This window comes from Candoia aspera, chromosome 1 (assembly GCF_035149785.1).
Source record: "Candoia aspera isolate rCanAsp1 chromosome 1, rCanAsp1.hap2, whole genome shotgun sequence".
In the NCBI taxonomy this organism is placed as follows: domain Eukaryota; kingdom Metazoa; phylum Chordata; class Lepidosauria; order Squamata; family Boidae; genus Candoia; species Candoia aspera.
The window spans coordinates 63,695,497-63,713,460 of NC_086153.1; the positions used below are offsets into that span (position 1 = coordinate 63,695,497).

A 17,964-nucleotide genomic window follows, 5' to 3' on the forward strand; every position below is an offset into this window, starting at 1 on the left:
TGGCTACATACCCCTGCTTTACGTTCTTGTATACAAGAGAATTCAGAGTTTCCCAGTATACTGTTGTAACCTTGTCAGCATGGTAACAGCACTTCTTAGAATAGCTAGAATGTCTTGAGCAAAAATGTGAACTTGGAAAAGGGTGCCTTTTCCCCCTTATTTTATGGCTACCATTGCCAGATAATGAACTAGGAGCTCAGACTGCATGTCCCTTTTTCTCCTCTGTTCCTCACAGCAGCACTTACAACACTGGGGTGAAAGAGGAGCTTCCATCCAGAGCTCTTCATTTTTTTGTTTATTTGCACAATACATGGACACTGCAACTGAGATGGTGAAAAAGGCTGAGTGTGTGTGTGTGTGTGTGTGTGTGTTTTGCAAAAACACAGAAAAAGGGAGCCCTGCATGCCTTCAAACTGTTAGATGAGAAGGGTAATCAATGCAGTTTAAAGAAGGTGCTTTTTCCCCATGAGGGCTCTGTACAACAACAACCACCAAGATTTCAAACCAATAAACATTATGTTAGACCTGAACTTATAAATCATGAAGCAGAAGTTGGAAACTAATTGCATGGCTTGATATTAATATCTTTACACTTTGCTCTGGTGCACTAAAAAGTGAAGAAATATATGAAGAAACTCTAAATGCTAACATTTCTGGCTGGGGAATTCTGGGAGTTGAAGTCCACACATCTTCAAGTTGCCAAGGTTGAGAAACACTGCACTATGTACATAAAAAATTAAGTAGCAGCAATAACTTATCCCCTCCTATCCTGAAAACAGGACGTTTTTGATGGGTGCTTTTCACACATCCTACTTCCTTATGTGTACAACAACATAACTCGTGTATCTGCCATGCACACAGGTATATCTGTCATCTATGAGTTGTGACTGACTGCTGAACAAAATTCACAAAACCCAATATATGTGATCATAGTAATTTTTGAGTTCACAGATGCCAAAATGACCTCACACGCATTTACCTTCAAAGCTCCTGTTTACATGCACAGGTCCAAGTGGAGATTTTACATATGCACCCCGTGGAACAATGCCCACTTCTTGATCTATCTGATATACTGTGGCTACCAGACGAATCTCCTCCTTGATCAAGGGCTTTAGGAAAAAGCAGACATTAAAATATATTCCTTATATATTGTAAGAATGAGACTTGGGATAGAATAAAATTTCTTCAGTCCAATAGGTATGAAAACCACCTAGAGTCGCTGGGAGTCAGCCAGCATATAAATTTAGTCAATTATTATTATTATTATTATTATTATTCTCATGTTACTAATGAAAAAATTAACTAGAACAATTATATTAATTCCTTTATAAAATTAGTATATTTCCTCTCTTGATAAACCTAGCAATCAATATATTCAAATTTCTATTTAATGTGTTTTCATTGCAGAAAATTGGTGGAGAGGAAGTAACTTTGTTCCTACTTAAATATCTTGCTTCTATTAAAAACAAAAGAAAACAGAAATACAATTATGGAGAAAAGTATTCCATGACATTACAAACGGTACTTTGTAATCTCATGGAATTTTGCAGTACAAATATTCAATGCAACTAGAAACAGTATTTCATTACAAACAGTAATGAAGAGGCATTCTAATGTCACCATAGCCCTCATTTTAAATTAATGAAAACTATTGGTATTATGCAAAGTTCTTTTGCTATTATTTGCTGAAATACTGTCTGCCAGTATAGTTCCATCTGTGCAATAAATCTGATGTTCACTGTGTCTATGAGCAGAAACAAATTCCCATAATCGTCTCCCGAAAGAAATTAATTACAACTGCCATAAAAAAAACATGCAAGTCATTTTTATTTATCACTCTTAGCGCCTACCTCTATAAATTATCAGACTGCTTTACATTATTTTTTTATCCTTACATGTATCTAAGAGACAAGGACCAATTTAAATCCCATTCTGCAAGCAGAAAACTGAGAAATGAGAATGTTGAATGTCACCTAATAAAATCATGAGTGAAACTGAGATTTCGAATCCAGATCTAAAGCTAGTAAACTCTTCAGAGTACTATAATGTTGTGCCTGGTCAACACAAGGGTGTCTCTGCAGAAACTTCAACTTGTCCATCATCTTTCATACGGATCGTTGATTAGAGCCATTTACAGGGAGCATGTGATATCCTCATTAAAAAAGCTTTGCTGACTACTGATTCATTTTCAGACACAATCAATGTGCTAATTATAATAAATAAATCCCTATACAGCTTGGGACCAGCCTATTTGAAAGATCAGTTTCCTATATGAACCTGACTAGGTTTTTTTAAGATACAGAGAAAGTAGTGACCAACAGAACCATACTTGGTAGGAACAGGAGAAAGAATATCTCAGTAGCTGTTGTCACATTTTGAAATCCTCATTCAACAAAGGCCTGGTTAACTCTGTTGGATTTTGGCTTAAAATGATTTGGTTTAATCCAGCCTTTCTCAACCTTTTGACCCTGGAGGAACCCTTGAAATATTTTTCAGGCCTCAGGGAACCCCTGCAGATTCAGGCTCAAATATAGGCCAGAAGTTACAAAATTATTGTATTTGTTTCATGTGTAGGCCTGTATATATGCATTAACAGTGTTCTTAAACTAAAGAATGAAACTTACCTCTATAATGTGAAGTTGCCTGAATTTGAAATAATTTTTTAAATAAATTGTGAACTCTCAGAGAACCTCTAGGGACCTCTTGCGGAACCCTAGGGCTCCACAGAACCCTAGTTGAGAAACCCTGGTTTAATCAGATGGATGTGACTTATTTTTCAATATGTTTTGATTCTACTTGATTTAATTATAATTATGGTTTTCTACTTTACTTCTTAAAGATTCAAGGAATGTCCCAGAAAAGGGACCAGGAGATGTGCCTTTTCTGCCTTAGCACCTGCCTTCTGGAACATCCTCCCTCCTGAGATTAGGATGACCCTGATCCTGTTGGCCTTTTGGAAGGCCTTGAAGACCTGGCTATGTGCCCAGGCCTGGGGTCCCAAGTGTGTGAAGGGCCCTGTTTCCTGGCTATATTGATACCAATGGATTATAATACCTCTTGACTGCTATTTGTATTCAATTTCTTTTTTGTATTGTGTTTTAACTGTTTTTATTGTTTTTATGATCGTTCACCACCCAGAGTCACTAGTTTGAGATGGGCAGCTATATAAATTGAATAAATAAATAAATAAATAAAGTTTAGTATGTGTTGAATTATTGTTAGTGCTGTTTTAATAGAAAGGTAGACATAAATGAAGTAAATAAATAAGTATGCACTGAGCCACAGGAATTTCTGCTAGCTCACTATTGATCAATGTAAAACATTTATACCCTGCATTATCATTGGAGTTCTAAGGCAAGTATAAAAATTCGATCATTTTACATTTAAAAATTATTTTCCATTTACATAAAATACAAATATAGAATAATGCAATACTAACCAAAATATAAAAAATATTTTTAAAAGGACAGATCAGCAAATTAAGATTGCAGACTAAATATTTTCCTAACTTTATTCATTTCTGAGTATTTCAGGGGAAGATGAAAGGAACTTTATTTGAAAGGGAATTCTAGAGCCAAGACACAGCCATTGAAAATACCTCTTTCCATTATCCCAATTAAATATAATGTAGATTTGGCCTGAATGATGTATAACTTAATTATATCATGTTTGGGTGACTGTAATGTGCTGTGTGTAGGAGAATCTTGGAAAAGTACTGAGAAATTAATATTCAGACTAACTGTTAAAGCTAGTGTAGCGTGTACCTCAATCATACTCTGTATTTTTCTACAGTGCTTTTCCATCCATATTATGTAAACTGGAAGCTCAGTGAACAAGGATCTTAGAATTTTTACTTAGTCATCCAGCACCTAAGTTCACCACTAAGCTTTAAGCCTTAGAAAAAAAATCTGCACCAAAAAATCAGCTCGAACATGTTTGTATTGAAAGTATCAAGTTTCCATTCACACTCACTTATTTCAACATGTTTTCTCATATCTGGTTAATATCTTAATGTTTATTAATAACTCAGGGGTGGGGAAGAAATCTAGCTGAAGGGAAGAATGTCCAATTCTACCCTGCCAAATGAGGTGAAGGCTGGAGCTAAAAGCCTCTTGTAATCCCCCAACCCATTTTCATAGGTTGTTTTACAGGGACTCCTTTCCCTATGCAGAGAAAATCAATGAGGAATTATTCTTTTACTGCTGCTGCAAAAAGAAAAGACTCTCATTTTCCCTGCTCAGCACTCAAAAAGTTTCTTTTCCTGAGTACTCTGGAGAAAATATTATCTCCAATCAGCTGCTGATCAGAGATGAAAAACTCATACCTGGAGAGAAAGAAGGAACTACAGTAGTGAATTGGGTAGAAAACCAACATGGGCCAGAAATTCCCCACTCCTAGAACAAAATAATTGCATATTTTGATCTCCATTCCTTCTATTTGTAAGAATAGCTATTCATCCAATCAGGAATCAAGTCTTGTGGACAACACCCACTGCCTAGTTTTAGTCATTCTGGAGTAAACATCAACATAAAATTGCTAGCAATGGAAAAGAACACAGGACAAATGTACTTCCCATTATTTTAGTAATTGTCTTTTTGTGCAATTTCATCCTAAATAATTAGCCAAAATAGCAGACTACTATTTGTGGTTTCATCAGTGTGAAGCTCACAATACACATGAACCATCTGAATAACAGTAATAATAAACAAACTACCATTATAATAAATCTTTAGCAATATTTATAGAAATTGTACAAATAGAAGAATTTTCTCATTTTGGGCAAGGGGGTCATGTTCTGCCTACAATCTTTTTCTTCCTCCAGAAAAAGTACATCATTTAGAATACAGTCATTTTTTTGGTTACACTAATCTCCATGATTGCTGCTGGCAGATGTGTGGGTGAGAGTCTAGACTACCCAAATTCTGTGTGTGCCTAACAGTGCCTGCTCTTTATTTACTCCATCTGTAACTGGCTAAAGCATGATCAGCTGAGAAAAATGAAGAGGAAACAGCAGACAGAACTACCTTCTCAAACACTCAGCTAGATTTTCATCTAATCAATTCCTTTAGAGCCAGCCAGCATTCAGTTATGGAAGATGTACCTTGAACTTCCCACAGCCAATTACCACATCTGCAGTTTTTAAATTTTGCTTTGCATGTGTGTTGGCTTTTGAGACTGGAGGGAAGGAAGCAATTAGCAGGCAGGATAGAACCTCTAATTTGAAAGTGGATTTCTTCCTTTGGGATTTGAAGAATGGATCAAGAGAATTCCTTTCTATTTTTAAATTTTAAAACTATTTTTAAAAATTGGAAATGGGGAAGGAAGACAGGCAAAAGATTATGAAGGCTACATGTACTTTCTCTGGAGTTCCCTATGTCCTCCTATTTTTTTACTTTTTCTCCTCCCATTTTTAAAAAAGAAGCTCCGGTGTCACCCCAGGCTTTAATGTGGCCCTTGGACTTCACTGTACCCTTGCTTTAGGGTCACTGTGAGAGAAAAAAATGGGTGAAAAATTAAATCTGTTGGCTAAGCCTATGGTGCTTGTTCAGTTTACAGGATGTTGCTTCCTGTCTCAGTGTCACTGAAGCCAAGTTCAAAAATAATAACATTTTACCTATAGCAAACTAAATATAAAACATAGACTGTATTCATAAGTACTGTAGTTCATTGTTGAGGCAAAGAATGTCTCACAAATATCTGAAGGATTAGTGGGAATCCCATGTCCTCAGATCAGTTTAGACAAAGATTGAGATAGAAATGTACCAAAAGTGAATAAGCATAACTAAAAGAAAATAATAGTAAATATTTTTTAAAAAACATAAAAACCACAGTAAATAGTATTCATAAGCAATTACATACAAAGATCAAAACATCACTCATTTACTTACTCCAACTTCTTCTTCATATGGCCTTTCAGCTTCTTCTTTCTTGTCAAAAGGTTCATATTCATAAGATGGGTCCCCTTGGAAACGTCCCTTTAAGCCTACAGTCATTGCAACCATTTCGACTGAGGGGGGTGGCAGAAGACTCCAGTCCACACAATTCAAGCTATCCATCCCACAAACAGCAAATAGGTTTATTGTTACTGAGCAAGAAAAAAAAATCAGAAACTTTTCTTTACAGACATTTATGGGGTCTATCAAAAATCCCATAAAAATTGTCAAAGGAATAGCTGACAAGCAGAGTTGCAGTCAGGAATAAGACAGGACAGAACAGCAGGAAAGACTTGGAATAGCATGAATGGCTAACAGATTGAATTCCAATAGTGCCATGAACTCACTAGGTAGCCATTTTCTCTCTCAGTCCCAACCGCCTCTTCATCTGTCATATGGAGTACTTTATTTATTTTTATTTATTTTCTATCCCGCCTTTATTATTTTTTATAAATAACTCAAGGTGGGGAACATACCTAATACTCCTTCCTCCTCCTATTTTCCCCACAACAACCCTGTGAGGTGGGTCAGGCTGAGAGAGAGTGACAGGCCCAAGGTCACCCAGCCGGTTTTCATGCCTAAGGTGGAATTAGAACTCACAGCCTCCTGATTTCTAGCCCGTTGCCCTAACCACTAGACCAAACTGGCTGTCCAGTATATTATGGTGATATTGTATTAGACCTTATGATAGCTGTAGGGATTACAACTACTTAGTATAAGTTATGTGCTCTGAATACTTGAAACTCCAGTGTAAATATTTGTTTTATTTATTAACATGATTTATGTGTTTCCCAATCATGTTCAATAATCATATCAAATAATTCAGGGCAAAACCATAACACTGAAAAAGACATTAAAAATTTTAACTGACACAGTTTTATGTTAAACATTCTTCAAGTATTTCTGTCTCTCTAATGATTCAATGAAGCTTCTGTTTGCTTTTATTTATATAAGACATTTCCAAAAGCAATCTCTTATTTTACTAAAATCAAAATTGCTATTTTTGTTCTCTTCTTATAAAGGAATCCACAAAGGTTCCTTCACAGGAATACAGTACTGAATGTTTAAAAATGGGAAAATCACAGAAAATCAGCCATTTCCTAATTCATATAGTTCTGTACCTTTTCTTCTATTCCAAGATTGGCCATGCAGACTTTAAGATTTCAACATTATGTAAGCCTGTCTCTCCCCATCTCCTGCCCCTCCTCTTTTTTTACAGTATCTTTTAGAGCTGAATAAATTCTTTGAAAAAAATAAAATGAAATGGTTATGCAAGTATGCACACGTGGAGACTACCAAAGCAGCTTACAAAGCAGCCATTTAACCCTGGAAAAAGATGTGGCCAAAGAGTGGTTCTTTGTATGCATTCCCGTGCACTCAAAGCCCCACACTGGAAGGATTTGCACAGCCCTTATATCTTGCTTGCTTAAAAGATGTAGAGATAACAAATTATGATTGTCACAACTCAAAGCCCCACACTGGAAGGATTTGCACAGCCCTTATATCTTGCTTGCTTAAAAGATGTAGAGATAACAAATTATGATTGTCACAACTCAAAGCCCCACACTGGAAGGATTTGCACAGCCCTTATATCTTGCTTGCTTAAAAGATGTAGAGATAACAAATTATGATTGTCACATATTTGGCTGGTCTCAATAACTAAACCAATCATGCCTGATTATGGATTTCTGCACTTTTATAAGAAATTGGCAGAATCCAATTCCTGGGTTGAGAAATTACTATTGTCATACCTCATTGCAGAGTGAATTAGGTTGCTCTTCGGAGCCCATATTAACAGTTTTAAATATTTTGATTATTTTTAAAGTCATCCTGATTCTTCAAGGCTCAGTAATAAAAACTGCAGATGAAAATCCAATCTCAGAAGAGAAATTGGGTTCTGTGCTTGAATAGGCATCATTAAAAAAAAAAGCTAAAATTTTAAAGCTAAATAGTTCTTTTTGATTGTGTTGTTTTTCCATTTGTCCACTAGTTCTAGCCCTTTAGGACAGCAGGAGCTCCAGAAGCACAGTGATTGCTACTGTTCCTTTCAGCTAGTTGGCAACATTCTCCCCACCTAACAAGGCTCCTCTACCTGTTAGGGTAACAAGAGCATAAGATATTCAACAGGTTCAGCTTCTCCTATCAGGGAATCAGCCTATCAAAAAAACAGCAAGCTGTTCAAGTGTGGGAGTCTTGAGCCAGACCACTCTCTCCACCGGATCCCCTGCTCTAGATCAGTGTTTCTCAACCTTAGCAACTTTAAGCATGTGGACCTCAACTCCCAGAATTCCCCCGCCACACGTCTTATAGTTGCTAAGGTTGAGAAGCGCTGCTCTAGATTACCCTCGAGGTAGACAGGCATATTGGGCCTTCCAGCCGCGGCCGCCCACCTGTAGAGGCGGCTTCTGATCCCAGCCCTGTCTGATCCCAGGCCCTCGGCGATATAGTACGCTCCTCGGATGCCTTGGATGCGGCCCCATAGGCGGACCTGCTCGAAGCGGTAGTCCCTGCGCACCAGCAGCAGGGAGTTCCTCAAGGCGGCCCGCTTCTCTGGGCTCAAGCACACCCCGCTGCTGGCGACGAGGTCCAGCGCGTAAGGCAGCGTCTCAGCATCCATCGCCGCTGGGCTGGAGGCTACAAGCCGAAAAGCCCAGCCACTAGCGTCTCGTTGCCAAGCAACGGTCTCCCGGGCGCCGCGTTTCTCCCGATTATCGCGAGATCTGAGTCCCTGCAAATTCCCGTTTTGTTTCGGGACGCATTGCAGCCTTTTCTGCCCTCCACGGATCTTTGAATTTCCCGCCAAGAGGAGGCTTCGTGTGTAATCTGTTGCAGGCGTTGATGCAACTTTTTTTGTCCTCACATTCCGGAAAGGGAAGAGAGTGGTTTGGGGCTCTCAATACATTTTACCTTATACAGCTTTTAAGTGAGAAAATCATCACGCTCCTGGCTTGAATTCTTTGGGAAAGGGTAAAAATGTAACCTTTCTAATGCAGTAGATAGACCGTCACTCAAACTTTGAAATCTGCTTCTTCCCGAATAACCCGTATGAAGAAACCCTGGACGTAGGCACACTTACGTGAAAATGTCCACACACTGATTTAATCAGGTTTTATTGGCTATTAATAGTGGAGAAGTGCTACACAGAAGAAACTCCCTGCTAATGCCTCCTAAAAAGTAGAAATGTAACCTAAATAAGAATCTTCTTTATCTATATTCATGACTAGAAATGGGTTTTTAAGAATATTTAGGTGGGCAGGGCACATTCACAATTGTATGGACTTGTTCTTTTCATATATTGTGGGCAGTCATGAAAATATGATTGATTGATTGATTGATTGATAGATAGATAAATAAATTCCTCCAAGTGAACAATATCTGATCCTTTATTTATATATACTGTATTGCAATCTCTTTTCAGCTTTGGAAAGCAGGCATGTTGTTGTTTATTCGTTTAGTCGCTTCCGACTCTTCGTGACTTCATGGACCAGCCCACGCCAGAGCTTCCTGTCGGTCGTCAACACCCCCAGCTCCCCCAGGGACGAGTCCGTCACCTCTAGAATATCATCCATCCATCTTGCCCTTGGTCGGCCCCTCTTCCTTTTGCCTTCCACTCTCCCTAGCATTAGCATCTTCTCCAGGCTGTCCTGTCTTCTCATTATGTGGCCAAAGTATTTCAGTTTTGCCTTTAATATCATTCCCTCAAGTGAGCAGTCTGGAGGATGGACTGGTTTGATCTTCTTGCAGTCCAAGGCACTCTCAGAATTTTCCTCCAACACCACAGTTCAAAAGCATCTATCTTCCTTCTCTCAGCCTTCCTTATGGTCCAGCTCTCACAGCCATATGTTACTACGGGGAACACCATTGCTTTAACAATGCGGACCTTTGTTGTCAGTGTGATGTCTCTGCTCTTAACTATTTTATCGAGATTGGTCATTGCTCTTCTCCCAAGGATTAAGCGTCTTCTGATTTCCTGACTGCAGTCAGCATCTGCAGTAATCTTTGCACCTAGGAATACAAAGTCTTTCACTGCTTCTACATTTTCTCCCTCTATTTGCCAGTTATCAATCAAGCTGGTTGCCATAATCTTGGTTTTTTTGAGGTTTAGCTGCAAGCCAGCTAAAGCAGGCATGATTTTGACAAATTCCACTTTACAGTATTTGGCAGTCCATTACGTAGTAAAGAGCCTGACGATGAAAGATGGTCTGGAGAATGAGAGGGAACACTATATCTGGCTTTAAGTTAAAGTGTATCTCCAAACTTGAGAGAAGAACTTGCGCAAATTTGTCCTCAGATAAGTTGCTTCAGTTTGGACCCAGAGTTGCACTAAACATCTTAATTATGCTACCCTTTTAATTCCCACAGTGCTCCCCAGCAATGCTAGTTAGAAATAGTGTGGAAAATTATTGAAAAAGTTAAAAAAAACCTAGCCAAAAGGCAATGCTTGGAAGACCTGGCCCATAATATAAATTGGATTGATAAATAAATAAATAATAAGTCCAACTAGGTAATGGGATTGTGATATTGGAATAAACTTGCTAGATGATGACTACAGCTCAGTTTCTAGGTAGCAGGAGTTGTGCCTATCCTTACTGGTGGACTATGTAGTTCTCCTTCTATTTAAAATGTATGGTTGTAGTTCGCTAACTTTTCCCAGCATAATATTGCAGTAGCCTTACAGATTCCCATAGATTATGCCTCAGCTGCCAAAAACAAAAGCTAAATTTGATTGTACGTACTATTTTATGGCCATCTATGTTGCATGAATGTTTGTAGAGTTTTCTAACTGTGCCACCATAGATGACAAATTAGTCTATTGCCATCATCATACTTTGTGTCAAGACAGTTTGTTTAGCACGAATATGAATTTGGCTGGCTTAGTCTTTGAGTGCCTTTCAGGGACACAGACAAGAAAGCAAATGGAACAAGGACACAAGCAATATTTGTTTAAATTTACTAGATTCTTCCCTTTAATTTCAATAAAAATTACAAGTTAGAGGCAAATTTGGGATGGACTCTGACATCTGCACCCAAAGCTTTTGGAAATACATGTGGCTGAAGCTTTACATATTCTGTTTTGCCATTATCTGTTTGCATATTTGCAAGTAAAGGAAATATTACAAAGATGCTATGCATTTTTAGTGTGCTCAGTATTACTTCTAGGAGGACTACTTCTGAAACTTCACACAGCATAGAAATGAATGTAAAACAGAATGGCCAACTGGATGCATTTGGAAAGCTCAAAAGCTTGGACAAAAGGGCTTCACAAAATACTGGTCACTTCACACCAACCACTATTTAAGCATGCTGCCTATGATTTAGGTATTAAGTATTAAACAGGAGGGCAGGGCATGCTTCAAAATAATTTGGAAGAAGTGATTTGGAACTCTTGTGAATGCAGTACTTCTCTGCTACTAATTAAAACACTCACCATGGGGGGGGGCTTCTGCACCTATGTATATTTCAAAACATGCTTCTGATTCATTTTTAAAGTGTGTGTTAAAGTGTAAAACCATCCACATGAGATGCTATTATCACAGTTGCTGGCAGCAAATTCCACAACTTAGTTCTGCACGGTTTTAAAAAATGTCTACTTCTATGGAATGTACTGTATGTAATAGCACTATTTTTTATCTAATTGGGGAAATGAATACCTTTATATTATATGAACACAGAGGGATATGATTTCCTGCAGCGTGAGTCAATTCAGATAGTTGGAGCAGAATTCTGTAAGGGTCTTTCTATGAGTCCTAAAAGTGCTAGAAATGTGCCCATGTGGCTTTGTCATTTATCTTGTTTAGAGATGATTTATTAGTATTATAGTTGTACTGATTTAAGGCAAGGGTCATTTTATTTCAGAATAGCCCAGATCTGCAGAATTGTATGAAGCACAGAGAATTATACCTGTATAGGAAGGATAACAATATCAGGGATAGCTTTGACGGTGTGGTCAGTGAGCTAGAGCCAGACATCCTGAAGAGTGAGGTTGAATGGGCCTTAAAAAGCATTGCTAATAACAAGGCAGCAGGAGACAACGGCATCCCAGCTGAACTGTTCAAAATCTTGCAAGATGATGCTGTCAAGGTAATGCATGCTATATGACAGCAAATTTGGAAAACACAGGAATGGCCATCAGATTGGAAAAATCAACTTATATTCCCATACCAAAAAAGGGAAACACCAAAGAATGTTCAAACTATCAAACAGTGGCACTCATTTCACATGCCAGTAAGGTAATGCTCAAGATCCTGCAAGGCAGACTTCAGCAGTTCATGGAGCAAGAATTGCCAGATGCACAAGCTGGGTTTAGAAAAGGCAGAGGAACTAGGGACCAAATTGCCAATATCCGCTGGATAATGGAAAAAGCCAGGGAGTTTCAGAAAAACATCTATTTCTGTTTTATTGACTATTCTAAAGCCTTTGACTGTGTGGACCATAACAAATTGTGGCAAGTTCTTAGCAGTATGGGGATACCAAGTCATCTTGTATGCCTCCTGAAGAATCTTTATAATGACCAAGTAGCAACAGTAAGAACAGACCACGGTACAACAGACTGGTTTAAGATTGGGAAAGGAGTATGACAGGGCTGTATACTCTCACCCTACCTATTCAACTTGTACACAGAACACATCATGCGACATGCTGGGCTTGAGGAATCCAAGGCTGGGGTTAAAATCGCTGGAAGAAACATTAACGATCTCAGATATGCAGATGACACCACTTTGATGGCTGAAAGCGAAGAGGAACTGAGGAGCCTTATGATGAAGGTGAAAGAAGAAAGTGCAAAAGCTGGCTTGCAGCTAAACCTCAAAAAAACCAAGATTATGGCAACCAGCTTGATTGATAACTGGCAAATAGAGGGAGAAAATGTAGAAGCAGTGAAAGACTTTGTATTTCTAGGTGCGAAGATTACTGCAGATGCTGACTGCAGCCAGGAAATCAGAAGACGCTCAATCCTTGGGAGAAGAGCAATGACAAATCTCGATAAAATAGTTAAGAGCAGAGACATCACACTGACAACAAAGGTCCATATAGTTAAAGCAATGGTGTTCCCCGTAGTAACATATGGCTGCGAGAGCTGGACCATAAGGAAGGCTGAGAGAAGGAAGATCAATGCTTTTGAACTGTGGTGTTGGAGGAAAATTCTGAGAGTGCCTTGGACTGCAAGATCAAACCAGTCCATCCTCCAGGAAATAAAGCCAGACTGCTCACTTGAGGGAATGATATTAAAGGCAAAACTGAAATACGTTGGCCACATAATGAGAAGACAGGACACCCTGGAGAAGATGCTGATGCTAGGGAAAGTGGAAGGCAAAAGGAAGAGGGGCCGACCAAGGGCAAGGTGGATGGATGATATTCTAGAGGTGATGGACTCATCCCTGGGGGAGCTGGGGGTGTTGACGACCGACAGGAAGCTCTGGTGTGGGCTGGTTCATGAAGTCACGAAGAGTTGGAAGCGACTGAACGAATAAACAACAACACAGAATTATAGAGGTGGTAGGGATTTGAAAGTCATGGCTCTAGCAGATTCAAGATTAAGCACAGGCAACTGATTGATCTGAAGAAACAGTTCTTCAGACACAGCCATCACATGCTTCCTGTCCTAACAGTCGGAAATCACGCTGAGACGAGGAGTAGGTCTCTAGTGTTTATTACTGCTACATTAAACAGAATTCTAACAAACTGAAGAAGCATGGGAAAAACCCAGACAGATAAACCCCAAAGGTTAAGGCGGGTCTGATCTGTGTCTCTTTGAATGGCTGCTTAATTCCTCAGTACTACACATGCGTTTTCCCCCCTGGATAGAGGCCCCCTCCTGCTCGCCATCAGTACTCATGACACTTCCTCCCAATGCTCCCACTCTTGCAATAAAATCTTTGGTATCTCAATTTCCAAGAGGGTCAATCTGAAACAACTAAAACTGTAAGTTCAATTACGTGAACATATATTCATAATGAACTCCCCTGGGACATCAGGTTATATGAGCAAGGTTCGCTAATCAATCTCAGGTGGTAATGTAGTTTCCATTATTAAGTCCACGCAGGATTCAAAGCAGATGTTGGAATTGAAAGCCTATTTATTCCATAATTGATAAGCCTTGTTTCCCACCCATCTTGGCCATTTTTTAAAAAGAAGAAATCTCCTGATTGTTTCTAGATATAATAATGGCTTTCCTGTTGAGGGTACTCTGATAGGATTGTTCTGACCAGCATTTATTAAACATTGATAACAAATCAGAAAGTGACTGGTACTATCTGTTATATTGAAGGTCAGCAGTGGTGTCATTCACTGAGGTCAGAGGTTACCAATGTGACCATTAAATACTCAAACTTTTCAGTGAGTTTGCCAATTCCTCCTAGGTCATGCTTTACCAGCTCAAGAAATCCAGCCTTGGAGAAAGTCCTTAAACCTCTTCTCTTCCCACAATCTCATTCCCCACCCCTGCTGTGCTGCTTTTGCAATCTACCTCTCTATCCCTCTTTTTAAACTTAGTTGTGAAGTCTGGTGATTCTCAACAAGCTGAAGAAGAATTTGAATGAACAGACTACCAGAAAACCATGGCAAAAGTGAAAAGGGACATTCAGGTCAACTTTAAGAGTACTATAGAGCTGAATCCAAGCTCAGTGGCATGTTTTGCTCACTTTGTTTGCTTCCAGATTCATGAAGTTAACAAGAACATTTAGCCTACCACATGGTCTTATAAGCAAAGTCCTATGGTTTCATTTGTCTGAACTCAGAGTGCCATCATTTATTAGCACTGTTTAAATTCTGATTAGTGCTAACTGGAAATGGAACTATGGGTGGCTCAGGATTATGGTTAGTAATAAGAAAGCCACATTCTTACTGTGAGTTAGATAGGACATATGTTTCTTTCAGCCAGTCTGAGAAGCCTAGTGTGTCATGTAAACACACTCATTGACCATGCTGTAGACCTGAAATTCAAACAACAATTTTGGTACCACAGCTTCAAGAAATAGGGGAAAGCACTAGATGTATTAGTTGAGTGTTGATATATCTAACAGCGCACAAACACAAATAAACACAGAGGCCAATTTATTAAAATTATACTGAATAACAGTATAAACATATATGTACTTTGTCTCTAAGATATTTGCTTTATGTTGAATGATATATTCTCTTGTAATAAATACTTCAAAAATGTTCAAATGTGTGTTATTCTGCATATCTTCCAAGCCCCTTTAATCTCTCTTTCCATGAGTAGCATTGATTGCCTTATTCATGTTAATGGTTGTAACCATCTACCTCACAACCCCTAAAATCCTATGGCACTTAGCCAAGCCTGGATGCAACCTGATTCAAAGAAATCCCTGTAGGAGCTAAACATCCAGGGAATCCAGCATTAGGACATGTAATCACCAGATCTTTAGAGCAGCTGAAAATTACAACTCCCCTTACCTTACCATCTCTTTCAACCCTTTACCCTTCCTTACCATTTCTGTCCATTCCACCATTTACAGCAGCCAACATTTGTTTGGAACAGAAAGGATCTCCATTTGCATTTCCACTCTATCTTGAGTGAGCACCTTTAGCTTGTTCTTGCTATGAAGCAGAGAGAAAAGTACAAATCGGTAAAAGTACATTAGATTGAAAATAAGCATCTTACCCAAGTAAGAATTCCTTAAAACTTCTATGCTTCAACAGAGATCTAAATGTGGCATTCTCACTACATAAGCCTAAGTCACTACTACCATTGACTTATCTTCTGTTTTATCTAAGCAACAAGTATCATCAAATTTGGTAAGAGTTAGGGGGTTAGAGACATATACATTTAATTCAGATTACACTAGCAACCCTGTCAATTAATTTATAATGCTGAACACACAAGATCTCTAAGGTATGAAAAAGATTGTAAACAGCTAATGAATTTATATCTTTGTTAAGCTACAACAGAACACAGAGTTCATGTATCTTGGGAAATCGGGTATAGATGAAGTAATAGGCTCCCCTGTTGTGTTTTATATTGTGTTGAGAAATAATTTTTGCTAATGTCCTTTTTTAATGACTGCTCTCTGCAGGATTTTGTTTTTCTCTTGGCCCAGAGGCTGCTGTTAATAAAAGAAGGATCACCCATCTGTTTTGATTTTAAAGCCTGCCAGTGAAGTATCTGCTTTTAAGTCATTCCATTCAGAAACTACAGTGCTTTTACTTGCATATTGCCTTCCTCTTTTTCCCTTAGCCATCAGGCTGAAAGCAAAGTATGTTACCAGACATAGAGGACACTGCCTTTTCCAAGAGGCTGAGAGTTAGTCCTTTTTGCCTCCTTCTGAGCTGACAAAGCATTTCCTTTTTTTTTTCTGGCCAAAAGGACCCCAAGAAGTTTGTTATAAATACTTCAATCAATAGGGATTGGTGCATATTGCTCTGGCTACTATTTATTGACATGATAAATCACTCTTCCATAACTGGAGCCTTTGGGATGTGACTTGAATTTCCAGAATCCCCCAGAAAGCACAGCCTTGTAAACCACTTGGTATACAGAACCAGCTAATCAAATATATTGGGAAATTTAATAAATGACCCTGCCTGTCATTTTATTTGAAATCTGAAATCTGGTGAGCATGAAAAGAAGTGTGCCTGAAATGCTCACCTTCTAGAGCAGTGCTTTTCAACCTCAGCAACTTTAAGATGTGTAGACTTCAACTCCCAGAATTCCCCAGCCAGCAGCTGGGGAATACAGTAAGTCCCAAACCGTGATTAAAATGCAGCAAGTAACAGAAGACAAAATAGAAGCACATGCATGCTTGATAATTAATCTTTTTAACATACTGTAGCATGTCATGCAAATATAAACCCTATGTTGTACTGCAGCAGAATTAGGGTAGCAGAATGTGTCCAGCCAATTAAGTAGTTAAGATTCCTTTGGAACAGCTTTCCACTGAACAATCATGTTCGCCTACCCTGAAATCTTGCGGTAGAACAGACCTATATAAATGTAATTATAAAACCACAGAGTTTACCTATCCTAATACCTCAAAGGAAGTGCACTGATGACGACAAACTTTATTTTAAGAAGATGGTGGGTGTTTGGTACCTACCAGCATAACACAAGTTATTTATTTACCCTTCAAAACAGTCCAGGAAAAAATCTGGAGCCATTTCTCTGATTGACCTGGGTGTTCCGCGACTTGTGTTTGCAAACACCAGAATAACTGTTTTCACAATGTGGAAACAATTAATGGCTCCTTTTACTTTTTTGCCAAATGCAGTTATGCCAGTTTAACATCTGATATTTTGTTGGAAAAGGATGGTTTATCTTTGAAGTAAGAAACCTTTTTGCACAGCAAAAGGTGGGCGAACCCTTCTTGCTTCATTTTTCAGATTTTTAACCAATTGGTGAAAGGTTATGTTAAAACCACATAAAACTAAACGTCTAAGATCCTGTCTGCAAGAACATCTGGAAATGGAGCAAGAGTTACATGAAGATCTAGGACTTTTCTACAAGAAGAATGCCAGGATAAGAGTTGAGCCTTCAAAAGTAAAATGCACTCTTTTCCAACTTGGCACCCTTCAAATGTTTAGGGACTGCAATGTCCAAAATTCCCAATCAGCATGGCTATACTAACTAGAAAATATGGATTTTGTGTTGCAATGTATTTGGAGAGTGCCACTTTAGGCAAGGATGATCAAACATCTGAGACAATTCCTTGGCTCAATAATTTTGAGTGCATGAATGCAGACCACTTTATGCACAAAGAGGTACCAAGGGGAAATTGACTCCTTCCCCAAATGTATTCCATTGGCTTAATGTGGCAATCCTTACATCAGTTGCATGTGTGAGGGACTCGTGAGAATTATAGTTTCTGTCTTCCCTCAACACTGTCAAACACAGAGTCTCAGTGTGATCCTTGATCCCTCAGTACTTTTGCTTTTTGTTGAGATAAGGGAAAAAATCATCAGGTGCCTAGGTAGTCAACAGTTAACCTGGGCAGTCTCACAATAGCAAAAGTTTGGGAATCTTTGCACAACTGACAAGATACTATGGAAAAATAATTTTATTGGCCTTTGCTCTCTG

The 17,964-nt window shown here is 38.7% G+C and overlaps 1 protein-coding gene across 1 annotated transcript in view; it reads right to left on the reverse strand.

The window, feature by feature from the left end:
* The window catches only part of RSPH9 (radial spoke head component 9), a 33,565-nt gene extending 24,987 nt beyond the window's left edge, over nucleotides 1–8,578 (reverse strand). Inside the window, exons 1-3 of the mRNA XM_063290326.1 lie at nucleotides 8,324–8,578; nucleotides 5,889–6,048; nucleotides 980–1,109 (exon numbers count right to left, since the gene is read on the reverse strand). Of these exons, the coding sequence (XP_063146396.1) occupies nucleotides 980–1,109; nucleotides 5,889–6,048; nucleotides 8,324–8,550 (517 nt within the window). The 5' untranslated portion in view covers nucleotides 8,551–8,578. The remainder of the gene's footprint in view (nucleotides 1–979; nucleotides 1,110–5,888; nucleotides 6,049–8,323) is intronic.
* Nucleotides 8,579–17,964: the final 9,386 nt, after the last annotated feature.